At 39.7% G+C, this 22,162-nt stretch overlaps 1 protein-coding gene across 1 annotated transcript in view; it reads left to right on the top strand.

Annotated features, from left to right (window-relative positions):
* The window catches only part of tenm1 (teneurin transmembrane protein 1), a 228,295-nt gene that overhangs the window by 132,754 nt on the left and 73,379 nt on the right, over positions 1 to 22,162 (top strand). Inside the window, 7 exon segments of the mRNA XM_061685196.1 lie at positions 1,887 to 2,121; positions 4,060 to 4,179; positions 4,325 to 4,586; positions 4,976 to 5,261; positions 14,015 to 14,158; positions 17,078 to 17,330; positions 18,013 to 18,033. Coding sequence (XP_061541180.1) covers positions 1,887 to 2,121; positions 4,060 to 4,179; positions 4,325 to 4,586; positions 4,976 to 5,261; positions 14,015 to 14,158; positions 17,078 to 17,330; positions 18,013 to 18,033 — 1,321 coding nt within the window.

The following is a 22,162-nucleotide window of genomic DNA, read 5'->3' as shown; positions in this document are numbered from 1 at the left end:
TAAAAATTTAACAACGAATGCAATGTACCGTTTGTTGGTATCAAACTGTGTCACAGAGCTCATTCAAGCTTCCAGTCTTTCACTCCTGCCACTTTACTCTTTATCTTTTTAAAAACCACAATACAGCTCTCGTTCTTGCAACGTATATGTTAGGCTCTCATATGCGCTTTTCAAAGAAATCCTTTTATCTCTGAAGATAGACAGAGATGCTAAGATGTTAGTAATGAGTGAATAAAGAGGAACTACAACTAAACCCTGCTATGTCGCGGTCCCAGATATCGCAGATTTTCTTTGTGTGCGTGTTATTATAGTTACTCCTTTTTTAATACTGTTTATACCATATTTGTGTGGTATCAATTCCTCTTGTGCTTTCTCAATATATTATAACTTTAACTGCATTTGTATTGCTCTTAAAGTGTGTTTAAAGACCTTTAAAAAATGGAAATGCCGTAAATGCTATAAAAACATGCCTAGGGTGTATTTAAAATACGGATTTCCCTTATTGTGGTGGTGGTTTGGAACGTAACCCTTGTGATGGAGGGAGGATTATTGTATTCAATCGCTCTGCCTGGATTGGGCAGAAGTGAGAATATGATTATTACATTTGGGGGGGGGGGGAACAAACAAACATTGCACTCAGTTTGCAGTTATCTCCCATACTCAAATATTTACACTGCACATGTATTGCTTATTTTCAAATCTATACTGTGCTCCTTTGTTTTCAACTGCCATCTATGCATAATAATTTAAAAAGATTGTCGGCTCGCTGCACTCTTGTTGTCGTCCCCACTGTAACTTGTGTATCCGGTCTCATTTGAGTTTACAAGATAAAGCCCAATGATCGTATAAAACGCGATGTGGAATACAAGATTTTATTGCAGTTGTCTAACAGTGCAATCGTAAAAGAGCATTTCGTGTTGCCTGTCTCCGACGTGTTTTCTGTCCCACACCGCTGAGATTTTAAAAAAAATTTTTTTTAAATAACTTCTTTGGGCGTCAAATATTTACAGTACTACGTCAACATGGCGACACGGAGTTAATGTCTTTTGCGGAGCCGATTGGCGAATTATGACATTAAAGCCGTTCAGCATAAAATGCTAAATATCGGCCGATACTGATCAGCCCAATCAAATCGGTGTAAAGTCTACATTCAATTAATTGTGTTCTTTCAAGATGGAGTGGTGAATGGTATGGAAATGAATTATTGCACTCGGCCACCTTTGAAGGAGGAGGTTATAATAGAATATTGTTGGCCTTTAGCTCTCTGCTCTTTGGTCAGATACATTTAAATGTCAGCACTGCTTCCTGCCTTTTCAGAAACAAGTCTAAAATAGGAAACACAAATGCCAGCCTGGCTCCTGTTACCTGCTGCTTTGGCTGTTATCAGCAGCCTATTGTTTATGCTGAACTTTTATGGCTCACATTCAAATAATTGTGCTGACAAATGCCTGATTTATAGGAATATAAAGGGAGCTTGATGACTCAATCTAATTGGATTTATATTTGTGATAATGGTGATATATGCATGGTTCAATGTCTCCTCATTGGCTGGAGGGGAGAATTTTTTTATTTTTTTATTTTTTTTATTTTGTATTTATTTATTTTTTGTTGGCAGAAGTTTTATAATATCCTCTTTCTATCTTGTCCTGGCTAATATAGTACATTATACATCCGTCTTGAATATCGAATGGAAATGCATTCCTATTGCCTTACCCTGCTTAAGCTTCCACAGACAAAACCCCAAAATAATAAATCGTAACATAATAATACACAAATATAAGTACTGGTCTTGAACATCACTGTTGAACACAACATACACATGCAGTTATCTCATAATTCTGCCATTTTTTTAAGTGGTCTCTCAACATTGTTTCTGTCTATATCAGATGGTCTGATTGACTGTGTGGATCCAGACTGTTGCGAGCAGCTGAGCTGTGGCTCTGACCCTCTATGCCGCGGCTCGGCTGACCCCATGGCCCTGCTGCAGCGGAACCCATTGCCCCCAGCTGCACCCCCCTCACCCATTAACACACACACTCACAGTTTCTACCAACGCATAAACTTTCTCCTTGGCAAAGCAGCCACACACACTCTCCCTGGAGACGTGCCCTTTGATACCAGGTATGTGCTTGTTTACCCTTTGTGAGTCCGAGTCACCATGTGCATGCAAAGTCCCTCCCTTATTTATTTATTTTTTTGTGAATGTGTCCTTGGATTGTCTATTGTTTAAATATAAGTGGAGTACATAATTAAGTGACTACTGTAACAAAAAGGTATCAATTTGTCCATGAATTGTTATCGGTTGAGCACATTCATGGGATTTGGTCTGGGCATATGGTCAGCACACATTTAAAGAGTCGCTATCGCCTAAAACGCCCCATTTCATCAAAAACAAACAAATAAATAAATAATTATAATAAAAATAACTGCATATTCAATTAAGTAGTTATTAGTTCTTATATCCATTCATCCAGTTTCTGTACCGCTTTTCCTGACTAGGGTCACGGGCGTGCTGGAGCCCTATCCCAGCTATCTTTGGGCGGGAGGCGGGGTACACCCTGAACTGGTCGCCAGCCAATCGCAGGGCACATACAGTATAAACAAACAACCGTTTCGCACTCACATTTACACCTACGGGCAATTTAGAGTCTTCAGTCAACCTACCACGTATCTTTTTGGGATGTGGGAGGAAACTTGTGTACCCGGAGAAAACCCATGCAGGCACGGGGAGAACATGCAAATTCCACACAGGCGGGGCCGGGATTTGAACCCCAGTCCTTAAAACTGTGACGCAGATGTGCTAACCAGTCGTCCACTATTCCACCTAGTTATTATATATTGTTGAGCATGAACAAATTCACTGTGCTGTATATTTTGTGTGTGTTTTTTGGACAAACTTGGCAAATAAAGATGATTCTGATTTTGATTCTGATTCTGATTCTGATTTCTGAAATATACAGTACAGTATATTTGTTCAAGCTCCCATAAATGAACTGCAAGCAGACAATGTACATGCAAACAGCGAAATATGAAAGCTCATTGACAGCAACATGATTCAGTTAGCAAGCTGGCTCTGCACTGCTTAACAAATATATTTTGACTTTCTGAAAGGTTTGTATATCAACTGATATTTCACTATGACAGAGTAGACATGTTAATCTTGACAACATCCAGCTACATGCATGATGCAAATTATGAAATAGGTATAAATATGTACTCTGCAACTAACCATTGTTTTGGCTTCCATGAAAGACAAAAGGCTGGCAGTAATGTAATTGAAAACGTCAGAAAGTTAAATTTAAGAATGGGCAGTTACCCCGATGACAGAAATTTCAGGCACACATTCAAAATGTTCACTAAGATCATTAAAATATAATTTACATGACTACAATGACTTGTTTTATCAAATAACTTGTGGACAGTAAACCTATGTAGAAATGTTTTTGATTCATGAAAAGGATTCTCCATTCTATCATTCAAGTTTGAGGGTTCCACACTAGTGGCTACTACTTCAAGGGCACCATCCATCCATCCATTTTCAATACCGCTTATCCTCACTAGGGTCGCAGGCTGCTGGAGCCTATCACAGATATCTTCGGGCGGGAGGCGGGGTACACCCTTCACTGATCGCCAGCCAATCGCAGGGCACATAGAAACAAACAACCAGTCGCACTCACATTCACACTTACGGCCAATTTACAGTCTTCAATCAACCTACCACGCATGTTTTGGGGATGTGGGAGGAAACCGGAGCCTGGAGAAAACCCACCCAGGCATGGGGAGCACCATGTTTTTTGAAAATCAAAGTCAGCTTTGGAATATTTAAATGGGCATTTTATTTCTAGAACTTATATCCTAATGATGTCTGGCACATTTTTGTTAAATAATGGAGTCTTATGAGAAAAACATAAGTTAACTTTGCTTAAAGCAGTGTTGTTTGGCGAGAGCATCACAGCGTGCATCCCTTCTCAAACAATCATTATTGTAAGGCTGTCATCTCGCCCTCTTTTGTGTCGCTGTGGGCTTTTCTCCAATTGCTTTCCATCTTTTTTATGCCAGTCGTGTTGCTGTTATTCGAGGCAATGTTGCACTGCAAGATGGCTCTCCATTGGTTGGCGTAAACATCACCTTCCCTCAGCATCCCGAGTATGGTTACACCATCAGTCGACAGGATGGAAGGTGCGAAAATACATACACGTGTAGGCACATACACGCACACACACAACACACACACACACACACACACACGTGTACACACACTAACACATAGCTCTCCCTTTCCTCCACTAATCTTGTTTTGTAACTCACTTTTCTGACACCTTAGTTATGACCTGGTGACTTTGGGCGCAATGTCAGTGACGCTGATGTTCCAGCGTCCGCCTTTCTTGGCGCAAACACGCAGCGTCTGGACCCCAAACAACAATTTCCTGGTTCTGGATCAGGTCATCATGTCCAGGGAAGAGGTGCAGCCTCCAAAATGTGATATTAGGACTGTTTTGAGTCCTTATCCTCTGGTCCTGCCCTACCCACTACCCAGATACACAGAGACATGTGCAGAGAAGGGTCCTGCCGTACCAGAGCTTCAGGTACTTAAGTATTTTTGGTTTGTCACTTTTGCATTAAATGCAATGTTAGGATAGGCCCCCTTCAGGCACCTATCTTAGACAGGTGGAATCACATATAAGGGGCATAACATCCATTGGCTACGTCATATTGAAGCGACGGCTCTGTTCTTTTGTTGTAATGCAGAATTTGAGTTTATTGGGAGCGCCAGAAGTTACATACCATAGGTTTAAGCCATTTAAAATGAAAACCAAACCATTTAAATACAAAAAAAAATCACGATAATTACTGCGAATGTATGAGCTGTTTTGCAATGCCCATGCCAATCACACCAATTAGCATATAATACAGTGAGTGATAAAACAAAATTTTTCTTCATAAAAAAATATTTTTGCTTCTTGTTCTCCTGCAGGCGGTGCAGGAAGAAGTTGCGATCCCAGGAGCCGCCATGAAGCTGAACTATTTGAGTACACGAGCCGCAGGCTACCTCGCCTTGCTGCGTATACTCCTCACACCTCCATCCCTATCCTCCCCCATCTCCCCTCTGGGCGGCTTGTCTAAGGTGCATGTTCGAGCTTCAGTCCAGGGAAGGTTGTACCAACGCTGGTACCCTGCTGGGCCTGGTCTGGTCCACAGGCTGGTCTGGAATAAGACAGATGTTTACGGCCAGGATGTGTGGGGCCTCACTCACGCAACTGGTAGGTTGAAAAATACACTTTATGTTGTTTTATATGGTAATTTGGAGTGTTTTTGTGTTGTTGTTTTTTCAAATATACTAGTGGGTATATTTAGTGGGAGTATTCCGAAGTTCACCCAGTGACCTCTGGATTTGGGTGGGACAGAAAAGACGAGACTGAAACCAACATTTTGGGTTTTTTTGGAACGTTGGAAAGTCTAAACCAAAACAGAACCAATATTGGTAAATGGGAAATGGAGTGCACTTATATATAGCAAGAACAGCAAAAGAATATATGCTTTGCATCGAATAAACGTGTACTTTCAAAACAATTTGAATTTGTAAAACGGCACATAACTAGCTCTCTTCTCAGCAGGTTAGATGTCGGATCAAACTAATTAATTTGATACAAACAGCGTGTTAGATTAAAATGATTAATTGTTATACCTCATCATCAAAAAGAAAACAATTCATGTACTGAATATGAATACATGTACGTATCTATCCATCCATCCATCCATTTTCTGAGCCGCTTATCCTCACTAGGGTCGCGGGCGTGCTGGAGCCTATCCCAGCTGTCATCGGGCAGGAGGTGGGGTACACCCTGAACTGGTTGCCAGCCAATCGCAGGGCACATACAAACAGACAACCATTCGCACTCACAGTCACACCGACGGGCAATTTAGATTCTCCAATTTATGCATGTTTTTGGGATGTGGGAGGAAACCGGAGTGCCCGGAGAAAACCCACGGAGGCACGGAGAGAACATGCAAACTCCACACAGTCGCAGCCGGGGATTGAACCCGGGTCCTCAGAACTGTGAGGCTGACGCTCTAACCAGTCATCCACCGTGCCGCTAATGGGCATCTAATTTGATTAAAAAAAAGAAAAGATTAATAGTCTTGAATTGTTTATCTTTTATAGTGAGGAATTCTACTTTGTAAAACTTGTAGGACAATATGAATAAAGATACTTTATTTAAGCTCATACCAAACAGTGAAGCCATCAGATAATAATTACCCTCTCAGAGAGGACTTTCTCCTTACATTCAAGTTTTGCAAGATATACTTTTCTGACTTTTAAGCAACAAGAGATCAGATTTGCAGTGAATCTGGGTTTTTTTGTAGCTTAATTATATTAGCATAGACTGAGCGATTTAAGTGCCTTTCATTTTGTAATTCAGAGTAAGCCAATTATGTTCAATGACTCAAGATTTTGGCATACTGTTATTGTGCCTCAAAAGATTTAGCTCTAACCACGCATCATTTTCAGGTAGCTGTATAGGGAAGCCTGATTAGAAAATGTCACGTGACGGACCATTATGTCTGCACTCAACCAGACTTCTGCTGAGGAACCTGATTTAGAGAGATTGTAAGATTGATAGCTCCATCTATCCATTTTCTGAGCCACTTATCCTCACAAGGGTCGCGGGAGTGCTGGAGCCTATCCCAGCTATCATCGGGCAGGAGGCGGGGTACACCCTGAACTGGTTGCCAGCCAATCGCAGGGCACAGAAACAAACAATCATTCGCACTCACATTCACACCTATGGGCAATTTAGAGTCTTCAATTAACCTACCATGCATGTTTTTGGGATGTGGGAGGAAACTGGAGTGCCCGGAGAAAACCCACGCAGGCATGGGGAGAACATGCAAAACTCCACACAGGCGGGGTCGGGGATTGAACCCCGGTCCTCAGAACTGTGAGGCAGATGCTTTAACCAGTCATCCAACGTGCCGCAGATTGATAGCTGATGAATTAATATTCATTGAGGTCTTCTTGTGTTCTTTTGTAATCTACAGACTAAACAGAGTAAAGTAGTAGTAGTTTCATGCTAGGGCATTGAATAGGTTGAAACAATATATTTACCAATGATTTTGAAGACCTTGACAAGCACTCTCAGCGAAGTACATTGAAATGAAGCAATGGAAGGTTGAAATCTCAACAAATAAACTGTGGAGAAACTGGTAGTTAAATACCATCTGCAGCAGCAGGTAGGAGACACTTGAGGGCAGTTTTGAGAGAACTGGCTCTATGGAGAAAATGTGTGCAGTCACTCAAGTTAACATAGTGTACTGTGTATGAAGGGTTGACATGAAGTGGGCCCATTGTCTATTCTTCCACCAAATTCTTCCAAATGTGTAAATTTTAGATGCTATAACTTATTTATTTATACTTATTTATTAAGTGCAATACTGCAGGTTATTACATTTCACTATAGCATAAACAAGTACTATAAATACATCTTCCCATGCCACATTATGGTTGTTACTGTCCTTTAACTATTTGTCTTGCCGTCATCACAGACTTGCCTATGCATTTGAATATTATTGATTTTAACAGTAAATTTAGGAATTCATATTTGCAAGTTGAATCTGTATATATTGTATTATGATTATGATTATTAGTAGTAATAATACTAGTAGTAGTATTAGTAGTAGTAGTAGTAGTAGTAGTGGTAGTAGCAGTAGCAGTAATAACAGTAGTAGTGTTTTTATTATTACAGCATAATCCAGTAAGGTGCACAGTTGGAAGCGACATAAATAAAGCAAATAACGGTGAACTAATATGCAGTCAGTGGAAAATAATTGCCTTCCAATAAAAATTATAATGGTAGGTAAATGTTTGTTGTTGCTTTTATCGATTGCCAAGGTAAGCAAGTTTTGCCTTTCATTTGGTTTAAAGGTCCTGACAGATTGAATCAGTTAAGAGTTGATACAATGCAACTTCCATGGCCAAATACAGCCTGCTTTGTTCATATTATTCAACCTCCAATTTGTTCAGCTTTCCAATTAATTGCTCTCAGTACAATATAATGTAACTTGAATTAATCTCTTCCAAAGTCAAACTTTTGCCATCAAATTTTTTGTATTTACTGTATGGGTAATGTTTTATCTAATACGTTACCACTTATTTACTCTTTGCCATACGGTATCCTTCTGAAGCGGCTTCAGAAAAAGCTAAAGCAAAACATCAACAACATGAAAATATTCATTTAGATGCTCAGTCAAATGAAGTGAGACTGAAGTTGTGAGACTGAAGTTTGGTGAAACCTTGGTCAATTTTCAGATTTTTAATACCCAGGGCACTCAACATTGGAATTCTTTCTCTCCTTTAAACACAAACTCATACAGATGTCAATGTTTTTTGAACAACATAACTCAACTTGGAAAGTATTCTGGCTTATAAAAACTGGCTGCAGGCATTGCGCAAATCAAAAACTCAAGATACATTTTGAGACATATACTGTAATTTAGTCTGTGGGCACTGTAATCTTTAAAGGGCATAGAAGTCGTTACTGTTTTCAACCTATAACAGGCCACATAAAATAACAGGCAGGCTGTTGACATGTTCTATAAAGGCTGTTTTTTTTAATGTAATAAGTTCACTTTTCTCAATGACATTGCAACTGCAAGATACAAAATACTCATATCGTACTTTGAAACTTTCCGTAAACAAATCAAAAGGTTTTCTTTTGCTTTTATTCTTTTCAACTCATCTCTATCTCAAGTCTGTCACCTTTTGTTCAAGCAAATTTTCCCTTGCTCTCTTTACCGCCTTCTCGTAACAGTGATCTCTGTCTTCCATCTTTGCCCTTCCTCCTTCTCTTTTCTTCTCCTTTTGCTCCATTCTGTCTCATCTCCCCTCTTGCCTTCCTTGTCTCATGCTGTCCACTTGTTCTTTCCTCTGTACCCTTGTTCTCCCCTAAACCTTCCCCCTCTGGACTTCCTGGTGCTTTCCTGGAACAGCGACCCACACCAACAATGATTGTATGTCCAAATATACACACAACCAAAGAGTTTGAGAGAAAGGGAGATCATGCTCTGTTTGCTGGGGTGAACACATGCCTGAGGCTTCAACAGAGGGGAAGGAAAGTTTTCATTTGTGTGCTATAGTGCATGTGCGTCTTATTGTTTGTAAGGGAGTGTGAACGTACGCAACCGCGTGTGACCCCGCCTGTAAATACACCTTGAGTAATACTGGGGTGTGGAAACACACTTTGCCTTTGCACTTTTCTTGGCTTTGCTCTTGTTTCTCAGTTTTGTGGTAATGGTTCTGGATTGAGGTTCTTGGGATTCTATCGACATCAGCAGCTTTTAACAGCGCCTCTCTCAAAGCAATGAAGTTCCCTGACAGACAATTCAATTAAAGACCCTGTCAAGTGATTTTTTTTGTTTCTAAATACATTAAATATGTTTGAAGGTAAGGGCTGAAAACTATTTAGTACGGAATTGTTGTGCTAGTGTTAAACTCTTTTCACCATTTCAGTTTTATGGATTTTTGGGGCGTGTCTAGTACGCACTTGGGCTTTCTGGCATGAGTCGGCCCTCCCCCACTATATAAGTACTGAGGGCTGTCATCCATCAGTGGCTGTTCGGCGCAATTACGAGTTACTTATTAATAATAGCTTGGTCCAGTTCTACCACTAAAGCGTGCTGTTAGCCATCAAGCTATGCCTACAACTGGAAAAATGCATCTTCCTTGAAGTGTTATGCCACGTGTGGCGCACGGAGCGAGGCGATGGAAAATTGGACAGCTTCGCTGCCAGTCTGTGAGCCCTTTATCAGCTAGTAGCTAGTAACCACTACCAGGCTTGCCGACTGGCATTGGGGCAGTTCAATACTCCACAGCCTTGCTCCATGCGCCGCATGTAGATCTACTCAACAGAGACGTTTCAGGGAAAGTTAACTGTTTATTATGTTTGCTAGCCCGCAAGTTCGCCAGATGGGAAGCAGAGTCTTCCAATATGTCAGCACCTCGCTCCGTGTTGTTATATGTACGTCCACATAGACACTTCAGGGAAAGTTAACTGTTTATTAATTATGACCACAGCACAATTAAGCTTGATCTTATGCCAATTAGCCGAGTGCCCGCCATTTGGTACGCTTATCTCTGTCCGGGCTGTTCATTACAATAAAGCAAATTTAACGATAAATTCAACATTCATTCTTTCTCCCTCCTCATGCTCATCACTGAGTGCGTCATTAAAGATATGACCAACATCTTGTAACCCTGATCAACTTACATGTACACCTGAATGACGGATAAGAATGTTAACCTCCTCCTTAAATTGTTGCCTGCATGGTTGATTAATGTTTTATGGTTGCGACAAATTGATTCACTCAGTTCTATGACAGATGGGATATAAATGTACACCAATAACACAGGACCTTGATTGATGCCAAATCTTCTGTAGTCAGATTCTTTTTGGGGGGAATTCAATTATGGGTTATGTAATGTTCTAGTTTCCAATTTTTTTTCCAAATGCATAATTGAGTTGTGTTACATAAATAATTTTAAAACTCTTCATTTTAGACAAAACTTTAAAAGAATGGAGGGGTGTTAAATTATGTCTTTTGTTTAAAACCACAGTCAATTCTATCAGGCTCAAGTTCTTACCTGCATTGATTTGCCTGACTGTTACAAGTATGATGATTGCATTTTGGCATTCTGGCCCTGTATTAAAAGAAAAAGTTTAAAGCTCAATTTAAGATCTGATGACAATATTCCTAACCTAGGTTGCTATCCTAATATAATTGTTTTTGCCACATCTTTACTGAATGGAGCCACTGGGTTTACCTTGTTTGCCTTTTGTGATTTCCCTCTTTTTAAAGTGAATTTTACACCCTTGAGTACGTCAATTCATATTTGGGTCGGCAATGAACCAAGTGAGAGAGATCATTCCCTCGAGTATTTGACAGTGGCAGGTCCTCCTTTGCAACATTTGTGTCAGAGATGTCAAATTGTGTTTTTATCTCTACTTTATAAATCTATTTGTTGTGAGTGTGACGTTTTTTCAATGCCTCTGCATTAACTGCAATCATCTCCTACTGGTTGGAATATAAAGTGTTGTTTTGTTCCTTGTATTTGCATAATAACACGGAGAGGACATGACGTGACTGTAGTTAATATTAAACAAAGACAGTAAAATGTGTAGAAAACCTTAACTTTGAGGAGTATGTTTATAAAATGTCTATAATTTTTGTACTTCTTGGACAACATTCAGAACTGACTGTGACAAAAATGAGGTTGTCCTTGATGTCTTACTAATTTTATCCAAGTAAGGAAATCATTAATATAAACTTGTGCGTTTAGCCTGCATATATTCTATTCTGACTTAAACAATTGGTGACATTTTTCCTCATTTTGTCTGGATAATAAACCCTTGTAAATAAAAAGCCACGTTTACTGTATGTCTGCTGCGAAATGTACATATTTTATTTTTATACAATCGGGATTTTTATTAGCAATTTGGTTGCCTTTTTTTAGTCTGATTCAAAGGCTAATTTGCTGGCAAGCTCAGTGGGAAGCTGCACAGTATATCAATACAACTAAGATGCTAGGCACCAAATTCTAGGGCTCTTTCATAGAAGACAGACTCCTTTTGATTATTCTGCGACTGCATACTGATCTATGCAGACAGATTCACTGATGAGGTTTTCCTGTACATTCCTTTCATCTGGCTCAGCACAAGATACAATATAGCTTTGAGAGAGATTGAATTCAACTTCACTGTTACTGAAGGCACACCGCCAAAGAAATGAAGTCAATATATTTCCATAGCGGTTGAACATCCTAACCCTGGTCACTAAAGACTCCATCAGTATGCACTGATTACAGAGCGCTTGAGAGCAACATGAATTGTCAAGTGTCTCACTGAAAACAGCTGATCACTGAAGTCTGTTTTCGAAATGTTTATGAATACTAACATTCAACTAAAAAAAATTATTGAATATACAGAAAAAGTAACAGATAATCATTTGTACCAAAATAGGACACTTGATTTCACACAAGAATTAAAGAAGACAAGACTGTACAAAATGTTATACTTCATATAAAACATTTTCACAACCCTGTTCAAATCTCAGGTTTTTTCCATCCATCCGTCCATTTTCTGAGCCGCTTATCCTCACAAGGGTCGCGGGAGTCCTGGGGCCAATCCCAGCTATCATCGGGCAGGAGGCGGAGTACACCCTAAACTGGTTGCCATCCAATCGCAGAGCACATATAAACAAACAACCATTCGCACTCACATTCACACCTACGGGAAATTTAAACTCTTCAATTAACCTAACATGCATGTTTTTGGGATGTGGGAGGAAACCGGAGTGCCCGGAGAAAACCCACGCAGGCATGGGGAGAACATGCAAACTCCACACAGGCGGGGCCGGGGATTGAACCCCGGACCTCAGAACTGTGAGGCAGACGCACGTTTTTGTGATGTACAAAATGAAAAATAATTTCAAAACTGTTTGCCATCAATAATGTGCCCCATAAAATGTACAACTCAATTGCCACCACCATGTTTCACTGTAGGTATGGTGTACTTTTAGTGATCAAAAAGTTCAGCCTTGGTTTCATTGGACCAAAGTATATTTTCCCACATGCGTTTCGGAAATTCTAAATGTGTTTTTGCAAAATTTCGAAACCAAGGTTTAACTTGGCAACAGGGGTATGTAGATTTATACTGTATATCCACTGTATTTGTACAGAAGCGAGAACGCTATAATCAACTTGTTGAACTAAACTGTTTGTTTTCCTCCCATGTCAAATGATTGTGAAGAGTAATATTTTAAATAATATACAGTCTAGTAAGTTGCTGTTAGGTGGATATTTGTCATTATTTAAAGGTGAAATTGAGCAACTGATGACTAGGGTGGGTTAAGAATTTTTTTGTCATTTTTAAATTACTGTAAGTGACAAAATAAATAGAGAAACAACATGTCTCAGATGCATACTGGTCTGGTCAAGTTCGAAAAAGTCAAATCAAAATCTGAAGAAAACTGCAATTTCTGTAAAAACAAGTATCTAGATGAAATAACCATTGCCATATACATCAACAAGGTATAAATCCTCCAGATTTTACTTCACCCAGAAAATGACACAAATGGATTTATACCACTCTAGTACTCTGTGGCTGAATTATACAGTTTATATAGTGTTTAAACTCAATCAACTTGAGTATAGTGTTTAAACTCAATCAACTCCACTTTATTTGTCGAGCGCTTTAACAATTAACACATATCCATCAATCCATCCATTTTCTAGACCGCTTATCCTCACTAGGGTCGTGGGTATGCTGGAGCCTATACCAGCTAACTGCGGGCAGGAGGTGGGGTACACCCTTAACAGATTGCCAGCCAATCGCATGGCACATATACAAAAAAAAACCAAAAACATTTACGCTCACATTCACACCTACGGACAATTTAGAGTCTTCAATTAACCTAGCATGCATGTTTTTGGGATGTGGGAGGAAACCGGAGTACCACGCAGGCACGGGGAGAACATGTAAACTCAACACAGGGGAGGCCAGATTTGAATCCGGGTCCTCAAAGCTGTGAGGCGTATGTTCTAACCAGTTGTCCACCGTTCCGCCCACATATACATCCATTTTCTGAGCCACTTCTCCTCACTAGGGTCACGGGCGTGCTGGAGCCTATCCCAGCTATCATCGGGCAGAAGGCGGGGTACAACCTGAACTGGTTGCCAGCCAATCACAGGGCTCATAGAAACAAACAACCAGGCGGGGCCGGGGATTGAACCCCGGTCCTCAGAACTGTGAAGCAGACGCTCTAACCAGTCGTTCACCGTGCCGCTCCACATATAAATTATACTCCTAATTCTAAAATGTAGTAAATTGTTTAAGTAGGTTATATAAAGAATGCTAGACCATGTAGAAATGTTAGAGCAGTCTGATTCTGTTCTGCTGGACATCCTAATGGCATGTATGTACACTAATTCCCTCATCTATGTTCACATGTCCGCTTTTAGTATCAGTCGGCTATGAGTATGAATCGTGTCCTGGAGTTATTCAGTGGGAGAAGAGGACAGCTCTCATACAGGCTTTTGAGTTGGTGCCCTCTCACCTCGGAGGTTGGTCCCTAGACAAACATCATTCCCTCAACATTCGTAGTGGTGAGTATGTCCGAGTACATATTGAGTCAAACTTAAAGATTTTGTACGTTTGTTTTCAGAAACTGTTCCACTCCTGCTCCAAAATCGGTTAGTTGAACTCATATTAAATAGAAAAACGATTCCTATAAAAAAAAACATCTCAAAATTAAAATTATTACGTGTATAATGCAAGTACAATAATTACTAAATGTATGTTTTAATGTTTTTTAAACCACATTCCTAAATAATAACAAGGCCATGAAGAAACAGCATGCAAAGAGCTATTTAATTGTACATTTCAATATACAGTGTTTCTTGTAAAATTATAAGCTCCCAACTACTGTAACTGCTTCTCGGCCTCCCCTAAAAATTAAAAAAGACGACCTAAGTAACCCAGTGAGGGTCAGGTTGCTGACACTTTTTCTGTAATTCATCATTTTAAATGTCAGTATAGGCAGATCAATTAAATCCATGTTGTTTTTGGTAAAGGTCTTTGTGATTGTAAAATCAGTTTATCACTGCACTCCACCAGCTTTGGTAGCTAGCAAATGGGCTGTGGGAAAAAAAAAAACTGCAGTGTGCTCACACCATTGTCTGGCAATAGAAACAGTAAACTGCAAATGCAACCAACTGTATAATGAATTTGGCTACATTAAAATACACGAGTAGTAATTAAAGAGAGCAGAGGCTGTGTAAAAGTTAAATGCTGTCTCAGCTGTGCATCAGCCTGTGGCACCAGCAGGACACTGGACAGGGTGGTCAAAAGGACATTTTCTGATAGATCTTTTTCAACGCCAAAATCATGTTTTTATTTTATCACCTGGTACTTATGTTGTCTTTTTTGTGTGCTACTGCCGTTATAAAATAGTGATTTGTTAGGGTGTCTGATATGATCCAGTCATAAAACTGACTTGACTGGAACAATAACTAATGTGGATGCTTCCTTTATTATTTCAATAACAAATGCTGAACCGCTTTCATTCTCCAGCAGTGGGATGACTGGCACTATTTCCAGTGAACCTCCACATAGTCGCATTTTGGTATTCACAAAGTCACCTATTTGTGTATTTTTTTGGGGAACCTATCCTACATTATTAATTGAAAAAACTTAACTATTTGCTGTTTTTGTTCTCAGTCCAAAACCATGTCTGATATAAAAATATTGTTTTGGCCCCATCATGTGGCATCTTGCTGCCAAATAACTATGTTGAACTGATCTTCATTTAGTCAGGCCATATAGCCTGGCCTTGGAGAAAAACAGTGCTTTACCACCATCCTGTTGCATTTATAAGCAATTGTAAACATTTGTACATGGGCATCAATTACCACTGGATATTTTTATTTTATTTAATTTATTTTTTTTGCGGCAGAAGGGCTTGGTCCCCAGTGCATTTTTCTTCTTCACTTATAAAATTATTCTATTCATTACAACCTACTTGGTTCTTCTTTTAGTTAGTCCTATGATTATCAAGTTATGTGTTTTATTATGGTGAATTAAATGTAAGAGTTTGGTGTGACTTGGCTGACATGGATCTGACCAAGTAGGTCCCTGAAGCAGGGTAAACACACGTTTGTTAATGAACCAATTGTTTAATCTGAGATACCCCACATGACAAGTGTGTGCTTACTTCTCTTATATTGTGTAGTGTACCCGAGATGAACAACAGAGAACGCCACACTCACAATATCACTATGTCTCCGCTAGCTAGCAGTCCACTCCCCCAAACCAGATGTTTGGCTTAGTATCTAGACTGACCTGTGAGAGGCAACATAATGCCACAAGGTACCCAGACAGACAGAAAATACAAGGAAAAAGAAAGTAGTAGTAGTAGTAGAAGAAGAAGTAAAATAACTGAGTAACTACACTGTGGTTGCAAACTCTTCTCCTTGTCATTTTTATTGTAGTGGATAACTTCAGAGACATGTTTTACAAGCACTCAACAACAACAACTGGTTGATCCTCTATTTATGTCCGATAAAGAACAAACATCCAGTCAGTCCTAATTGTCTATTGATTAGTTTCACATCACACCACCAAGTTTGTGACTCGACCCAACTTGGTGTTGCCCACACACATACACACATTTGTGATCTTAAATATTGAAGAGGTTTGACTTTTACGATTGTCTCCCCCGACTGTTTCACGAGCAGATCAGAGAGGAAAAACCACTCTTACTACACCCTAAACCGAAGGATACTCAGTGAGGATAATCTTTTAGAGATATCCAATAATCAGGCTTTGGGAGTGACTGCAATTTGGCCCAATTATTAGTATGTGTGTACGCTGCTTGAAGCATGACACATTTATTATAGTCGATCACGACAAAAGGAAAGCACAAACACTGTGACAGCTCTCCAAGAGAGATGGTGTAGAATGTACAGCACAGGTCACAAAACAAACTTGTAGTGAAACACTCCACTAAACAATGTATAAACAGAGTGTAAGTAAAGGACAGAGGGAGGGGGAGGCAATTGGACAAAGGTGCAGAACACTAGCTCAAGTTAGCTGATCACACTGATGAGGAAAGTCATAAAATATCCACAGGAACAAAGGAGACGACAGTTAAGGGGACCTATGAAACCTTCTCTATAAAACAAAGTATTTACTAAAAGGGCCCCAGAACTAACATTTATGTACATGGTTACATGCATAACTTTGTTGAACATTTTGGAACATTAGCAGTTACACTGCAGTTATATTTTGATGTTAGCTGCAGATATTGTTATTTTTATATACTATATTTTACATCTTGTAGTTACTGCAATGGTTTGTTCTAGAAATAATTAGTGGTCATATTAGTTATGCATTTGCAAGCTCTCTGTTGGACAGTGCGGAGAACCACAAGGGACTATCTCGCCTCCACTTTTAGTGTTCCAATATATAGCAAGTGTAAATATAAGTGATAATATACAGTAATTAACCCATTTGTCTTTTCCCAGGAATCCTCCACAAAGGAAATGGGGAAAATGTCTTCCTCTCCCAGCAGCCCGCCGTTATCGCCACAGTTATGGGTAACGGATTCTACCGGAGCGTCCCCTGCGGGCCAAGCTGTAGTGGTGCAGCCCGTGATATGATGCTGTATGGTCCTGTGGCACTGTCCAGTGGCCCTGATGGTTCTATTTATGTTGGAGACTTCAACTTCATCCGCAGGGTACATCCAGATGGATATACCAGAACCATATTGGAACTAAAGTAAGTTGGAGGCAGAATTTAAGCATGGGATTGAACATAATTGCATTAAAATTAACTGGCATACAGTACGAAAACATACAGTATATGAGTTAGTATGGCTTTAGATCTCATTAGAATATGTCTTTGCGATCTCTTTGATTTCAATTTGCCTTCATGCAGAAGCAGTGTATGTGCCTTTTTGACTCTCTTCTCAAACTCTAATCTACTTCTTTTGGCAGAGTCTTTACTGTGAAATGATGTTTTTGTGGTGGATTATGACAATATCACACTGTGCTGGAGGCACTACAATCTCTATTGCTCCATTTTCTCAAGCATCGTATCTCAATGGAATTTCAGTCATTTGTCCTGTAAAACATTCTTTTTATGTAACTTATATTTGCTGCTATATTGCATCTCTTACCAATACTTCTGCTTCAGATTTTCATCGTGCCTATATTTAATACTTTACTTTCCTGCAGGAAGAAATAGAAAACAGCTTCCTACGTGGATTAATATTTAATATGAAACAATGTAGTCATTGAAATCAACCGTAATCATACTTTATGGGGATAAAACTCTTACTGTGGCTTGTGATTTTTATTTAATTTTTTATTTTTTTCTTTAGTTCTTGCTTGAATTGTGAGTTACATATTTGCCTTCTTTTTTTTTTTTTTCAATGCTCCACATCATGGCTTATTATCAGGAACCGGGACACCAGACACAGGTGAGAAGTAGCGATTAACACCACTTTTGTATACATACACAACAACAACAAGGGATGTGATAGGATAAATCTTAAGGGCTGCTTTGTGGATGCAGCACCTTACGGTCTTTCTGATCCTGATTTGAAGAAAGCCTGTGACCTGGTTTGACCATGCGGTTGTTGCTGGCTATGAGCATTGTAAGCAGTGTAGGCTCTTTACACCATGTCCACAGAAAATTAGACATGTCATAGAGTGTAAAGTATGTGTGTGAATTGCCTCAACCTTGTTGTATGGGCACCTCTATCAAGGTTTAGTGAATATCAAACATGTGTACGTGACCACGAGAATTTTAAAATATGTTGTATGCCAAAGGATAGCATGATACTATAGTATGTCTCCAAGTGTGAAAATGTAGGTTTACGGGTGATGCTATTGTGTAGCCGGCCATACCCAGCCAACAACATGGAAAGGTTGATTAGCTCTACTGATTAAAGAAGAGTGAATTATATTGGGGGGAGGGGGGGGGGAGCTAAAAAGTGCGAAGTTTAAAGTTACTTAAACTTGAGTGGTAAATATTTGAATGAATATGGCAAAACTCTGAAATTATGTATTTGATGGATAACCAACCTTGAAAACAATATATGGTGTCGATATACCAGGCCATCAAATAATCTGACAGGCAGTTGTCGGCAAATGTCAGACCAAAATAAGTAAGGTTGTAAACCCTAATGCAGGGAGTCTATTCTTCTAGAGGCACTTAAGATACCCTTTCGTCACCCTGGGGGTTTCTCCTTTACTTCCTGCTTCTATGTCTGCTTTTTACTGTTTGGAGCACATTTCATTTTGTATGCTATACTATTGTTCTCCCAAGTCAAATGCATTAATTATTCATCCATATTCAGCTCACAAAGCTTTCATATTCACATTTTTTCCCTGCAAAGTGTCTATCAGAAAGCAGGGTTTAAAGCAAGGTGTTCTCAGAGGGGAGACAATATGGGATGTACTCAGCGTGAAACCCTTGTCTGTTCTTTGCTATCAAAAGGAACACACAAGGGGAAGAAGTCCTCTACAATATAGTCTGAGAGACCTAGACAGTCAAGATGACCGAGTCATTTAGCTTGGAAAGCTGTTTTTTTATGACATGATAATGGAACAGAAGAGGCTACAGTGACATTATATTTCTGATTTGTTTGTTATGTTAATTTACCTTAAATTGGATAAATGCCTTTTGAGATGAGCCTCTAATTTAAAAACAAACAAACAAAAAAACAGTTGTGATTTTTAATCTGCTATGTGCACCGGCAATGCTTCCTGAAACTTTAAGAGGCCCAACAAATATTTTATGCTGCACAGAGCAGTAACACACTTTGAAACTCACTGAAAAACTCTCCTTGGATCAAGTTTAAATTATGAATGTGCAATTCAGTGCAGAGTTCTGAAAACAGTTTTATGCTTAATGGACTCAATGACTGACAGCCCCTGGACTATCCTGCATTATTTTATTGTAAGAGCTAAGGATCTTCATGTTGATGTACATGTGTATGTGAACGAATGTGGTTGGATGCTTGTTGGTGGTCGGAGGGGCCGCAGGCGCAGAATGGCAGCCACGATTCCATCAGACTGCCCCAGGGCAGCTGTGGGTACCATAGTAGCTTAACCACCACGAGGGTGTGACTGTGGAGTGAATCAATAATGTGTGCATTTGTAAAGCATCTTTGAGTGCCTTGCAAAGCACTATATAAGTGGTCTGCATTAATATCACAATGGAGTTTACTCCCTGGAGTGTTTTAATTAGATCAGGGCTATTCAGTTAAAATTTAAAGACACCAACTGTCAAAAAAAGTACAATCCTATAATATTCCATCAATATTTATTGATTTCACATTAAACTGTACAAAGTAAATAAAATAGCTGAACCAATATAAAGAAAATGGTTAGAGTCACATCAGTTGCAGTTTCTGCCTTCTTAAAAATATATATAATCTGTTAGTAATATTAACAATTTACTGTCTTTAAGTCCTTTTTTTAATGATTGATTATTTTGTCTTTCCTGTCATCTACAACATAATCTGTTACCCTGAACTTGCTGTTTTTGATTCACCTCACTGTTTGCCTACCTAAAACACACCCACTTGCTCTACTAGCCAAACTGCCTGAATATAGTGTTACCCCGCAATAGAGACCGAGCCCTGCTGCGATTAGTGAAAATCTGTAGCCCTCCCCGTAAAAAGGTTTATAATAGGCAAGATGGTGGCAAAGCACTACTTTTCTGTTAGATCAGGCCAGAATATTCCCCCAAAAACAGGTCAACTGGTGCGTAGTGAGTCGTGCATATGTGAGAAAACACTAATTGTGACACTTAGGGGGAGTTATAATGCACATGATTGATTGCATTGCCTGTGTATATACATTCACTCCCATAAAAAAACAAAAAATAAAAAAACAACAAAGCCAGAAAGCTGCATAAATTGAAATACAACTTGTAAAAGAATATTCATTGCGTACAGGTCATGCCGGTTACAGTGTTTGTCAAAATGAAAGGGCTGGGTCCAGATCTAGAACGTGATTCATCTATTGAGAAATATTCGTCTTTCAAACCAGTTAACCCAAGGTCAAACTAAGGTAGGATTTTGAGCCAGATTGCCCCTTCCAGCCAAAGTCAGCGAGACCCAATTAATGGCTATCTCTCAAGATTATCCTGACCGATTATCCCTTGTTGTGTGTGTGTGTTGAAAGTGTTTATTTATTTATATTTTTATTTGTTGTGGTGCCCCGGACTTCGTGATTGTGACATGAAATAAACGATAGCCAATTAGGAAGCGACTTGAAGCTCGCTCTGTTGCCCGAGTTTAGTAATGGAAGAGAGAGTGGTTGAGTTGAGTGCTTGTAATCCATATCCTCCAAGTCAGTCACCATAATCGAATTTAGAAGGAGAATTTGTGATTGCAAAGCAGTTACCAGATATGCTAACAGCTAGCCGAGCTACTGCTAAGGCGACTACTGCTGATACTAGCAGTAGTAGTACATTGCAGATTTAGACAGCAAGTCAAGACATTAATTCATGGGTACTGTATAGTGGGTACGGAAAGTTTCAGACCCCCTTAAATTTGTCAGTCTTTGTTGTATTGCAGCCATTTGCTAAAATCATTTAAGTTCATGGTTTTCCTCATTAATGTACACACAGCACCCCATATTGACAGACAAAACTGAATTGTTGAAAGTTTTGCAGATTTATTAAAAAAGAAAAACTGAAATATCACACAGCCATAAGTATTCAGACCCTTTGCTCAGTATTTTGTCGAAGCAATCCTTTTGAGCTAATACAGCCATGAGTCTTTTTGGAAATGATGAAACAAGTTTTTCACACCTGGATTTGGGGATCATCTGCCATTCCTCCTTGCAGATCCTCTCCAGTTCTGTCAGGTTGGATGGTGAACGTTCGTGGGCAGCCATTTTCAGGTCTTTCCAGAGATGCTCAATTGGGTTTAAGTGAGGGCTCTGGCCGGGCCATTCAAGAACACTCACGGAGTTGTTCTGAAGCCACTCATTCGGTATTTTAGCTGAATGCTTAGGGTTATTGTCTTGTTTGAAGGTGAACCTTCGGCCCAGCCTGAGGTTCTGAGCACTCTGGAGACGGTTTTCATCCAGGATATCCCTGTACTTGGCCACATTCATCTTTCCTTCGATCGCAACCAGTCGTCCTGTCCTTGCAGCTGAAAAATACCCCCACAGCATGATGCTGCCACCACCATGCTTCACTGTTGGGACTGTATTGAACAGGTGATGAACAGTGCCTGGTTTTCCCCACACATGCCACTTACAATTCAGGCCAACAATTTCTATCTTGGTCTCATCAGACCAGAGAATATTATTTCTCACCATCTTGGAGTCCTTCAGCTGTTTTTTAGCAAACTCCATGCAGGCTTTCATGTGTCTTACACTGAGGAGAAGCTTCCGTCGAGCTACTCTGCCATAAAGCCCCGTCTGGTGGAGGGCTGCAGTGATGGTTGACTTTCTAGAACTTTCGCCCATCCCCCGACTGCATCTCGGAGCTCAGCCACAGTGATTTTTGGGTTATTTTTTACCTCTCTCACCAAGGCTCTTCTCCCCCGATTGCTCACTTTGGCCAGACGGCCAGCTCTAGGAAGG

This window comes from Phycodurus eques, chromosome 9 (assembly GCF_024500275.1).
Source record: "Phycodurus eques isolate BA_2022a chromosome 9, UOR_Pequ_1.1, whole genome shotgun sequence".
NCBI lineage: Eukaryota > Metazoa > Chordata > Actinopteri > Syngnathiformes > Syngnathidae > Phycodurus > Phycodurus eques.
Note: the sequence above shows the minus strand (reverse complement) of the source record. Positions and strands in the feature narration are given on the sequence as shown.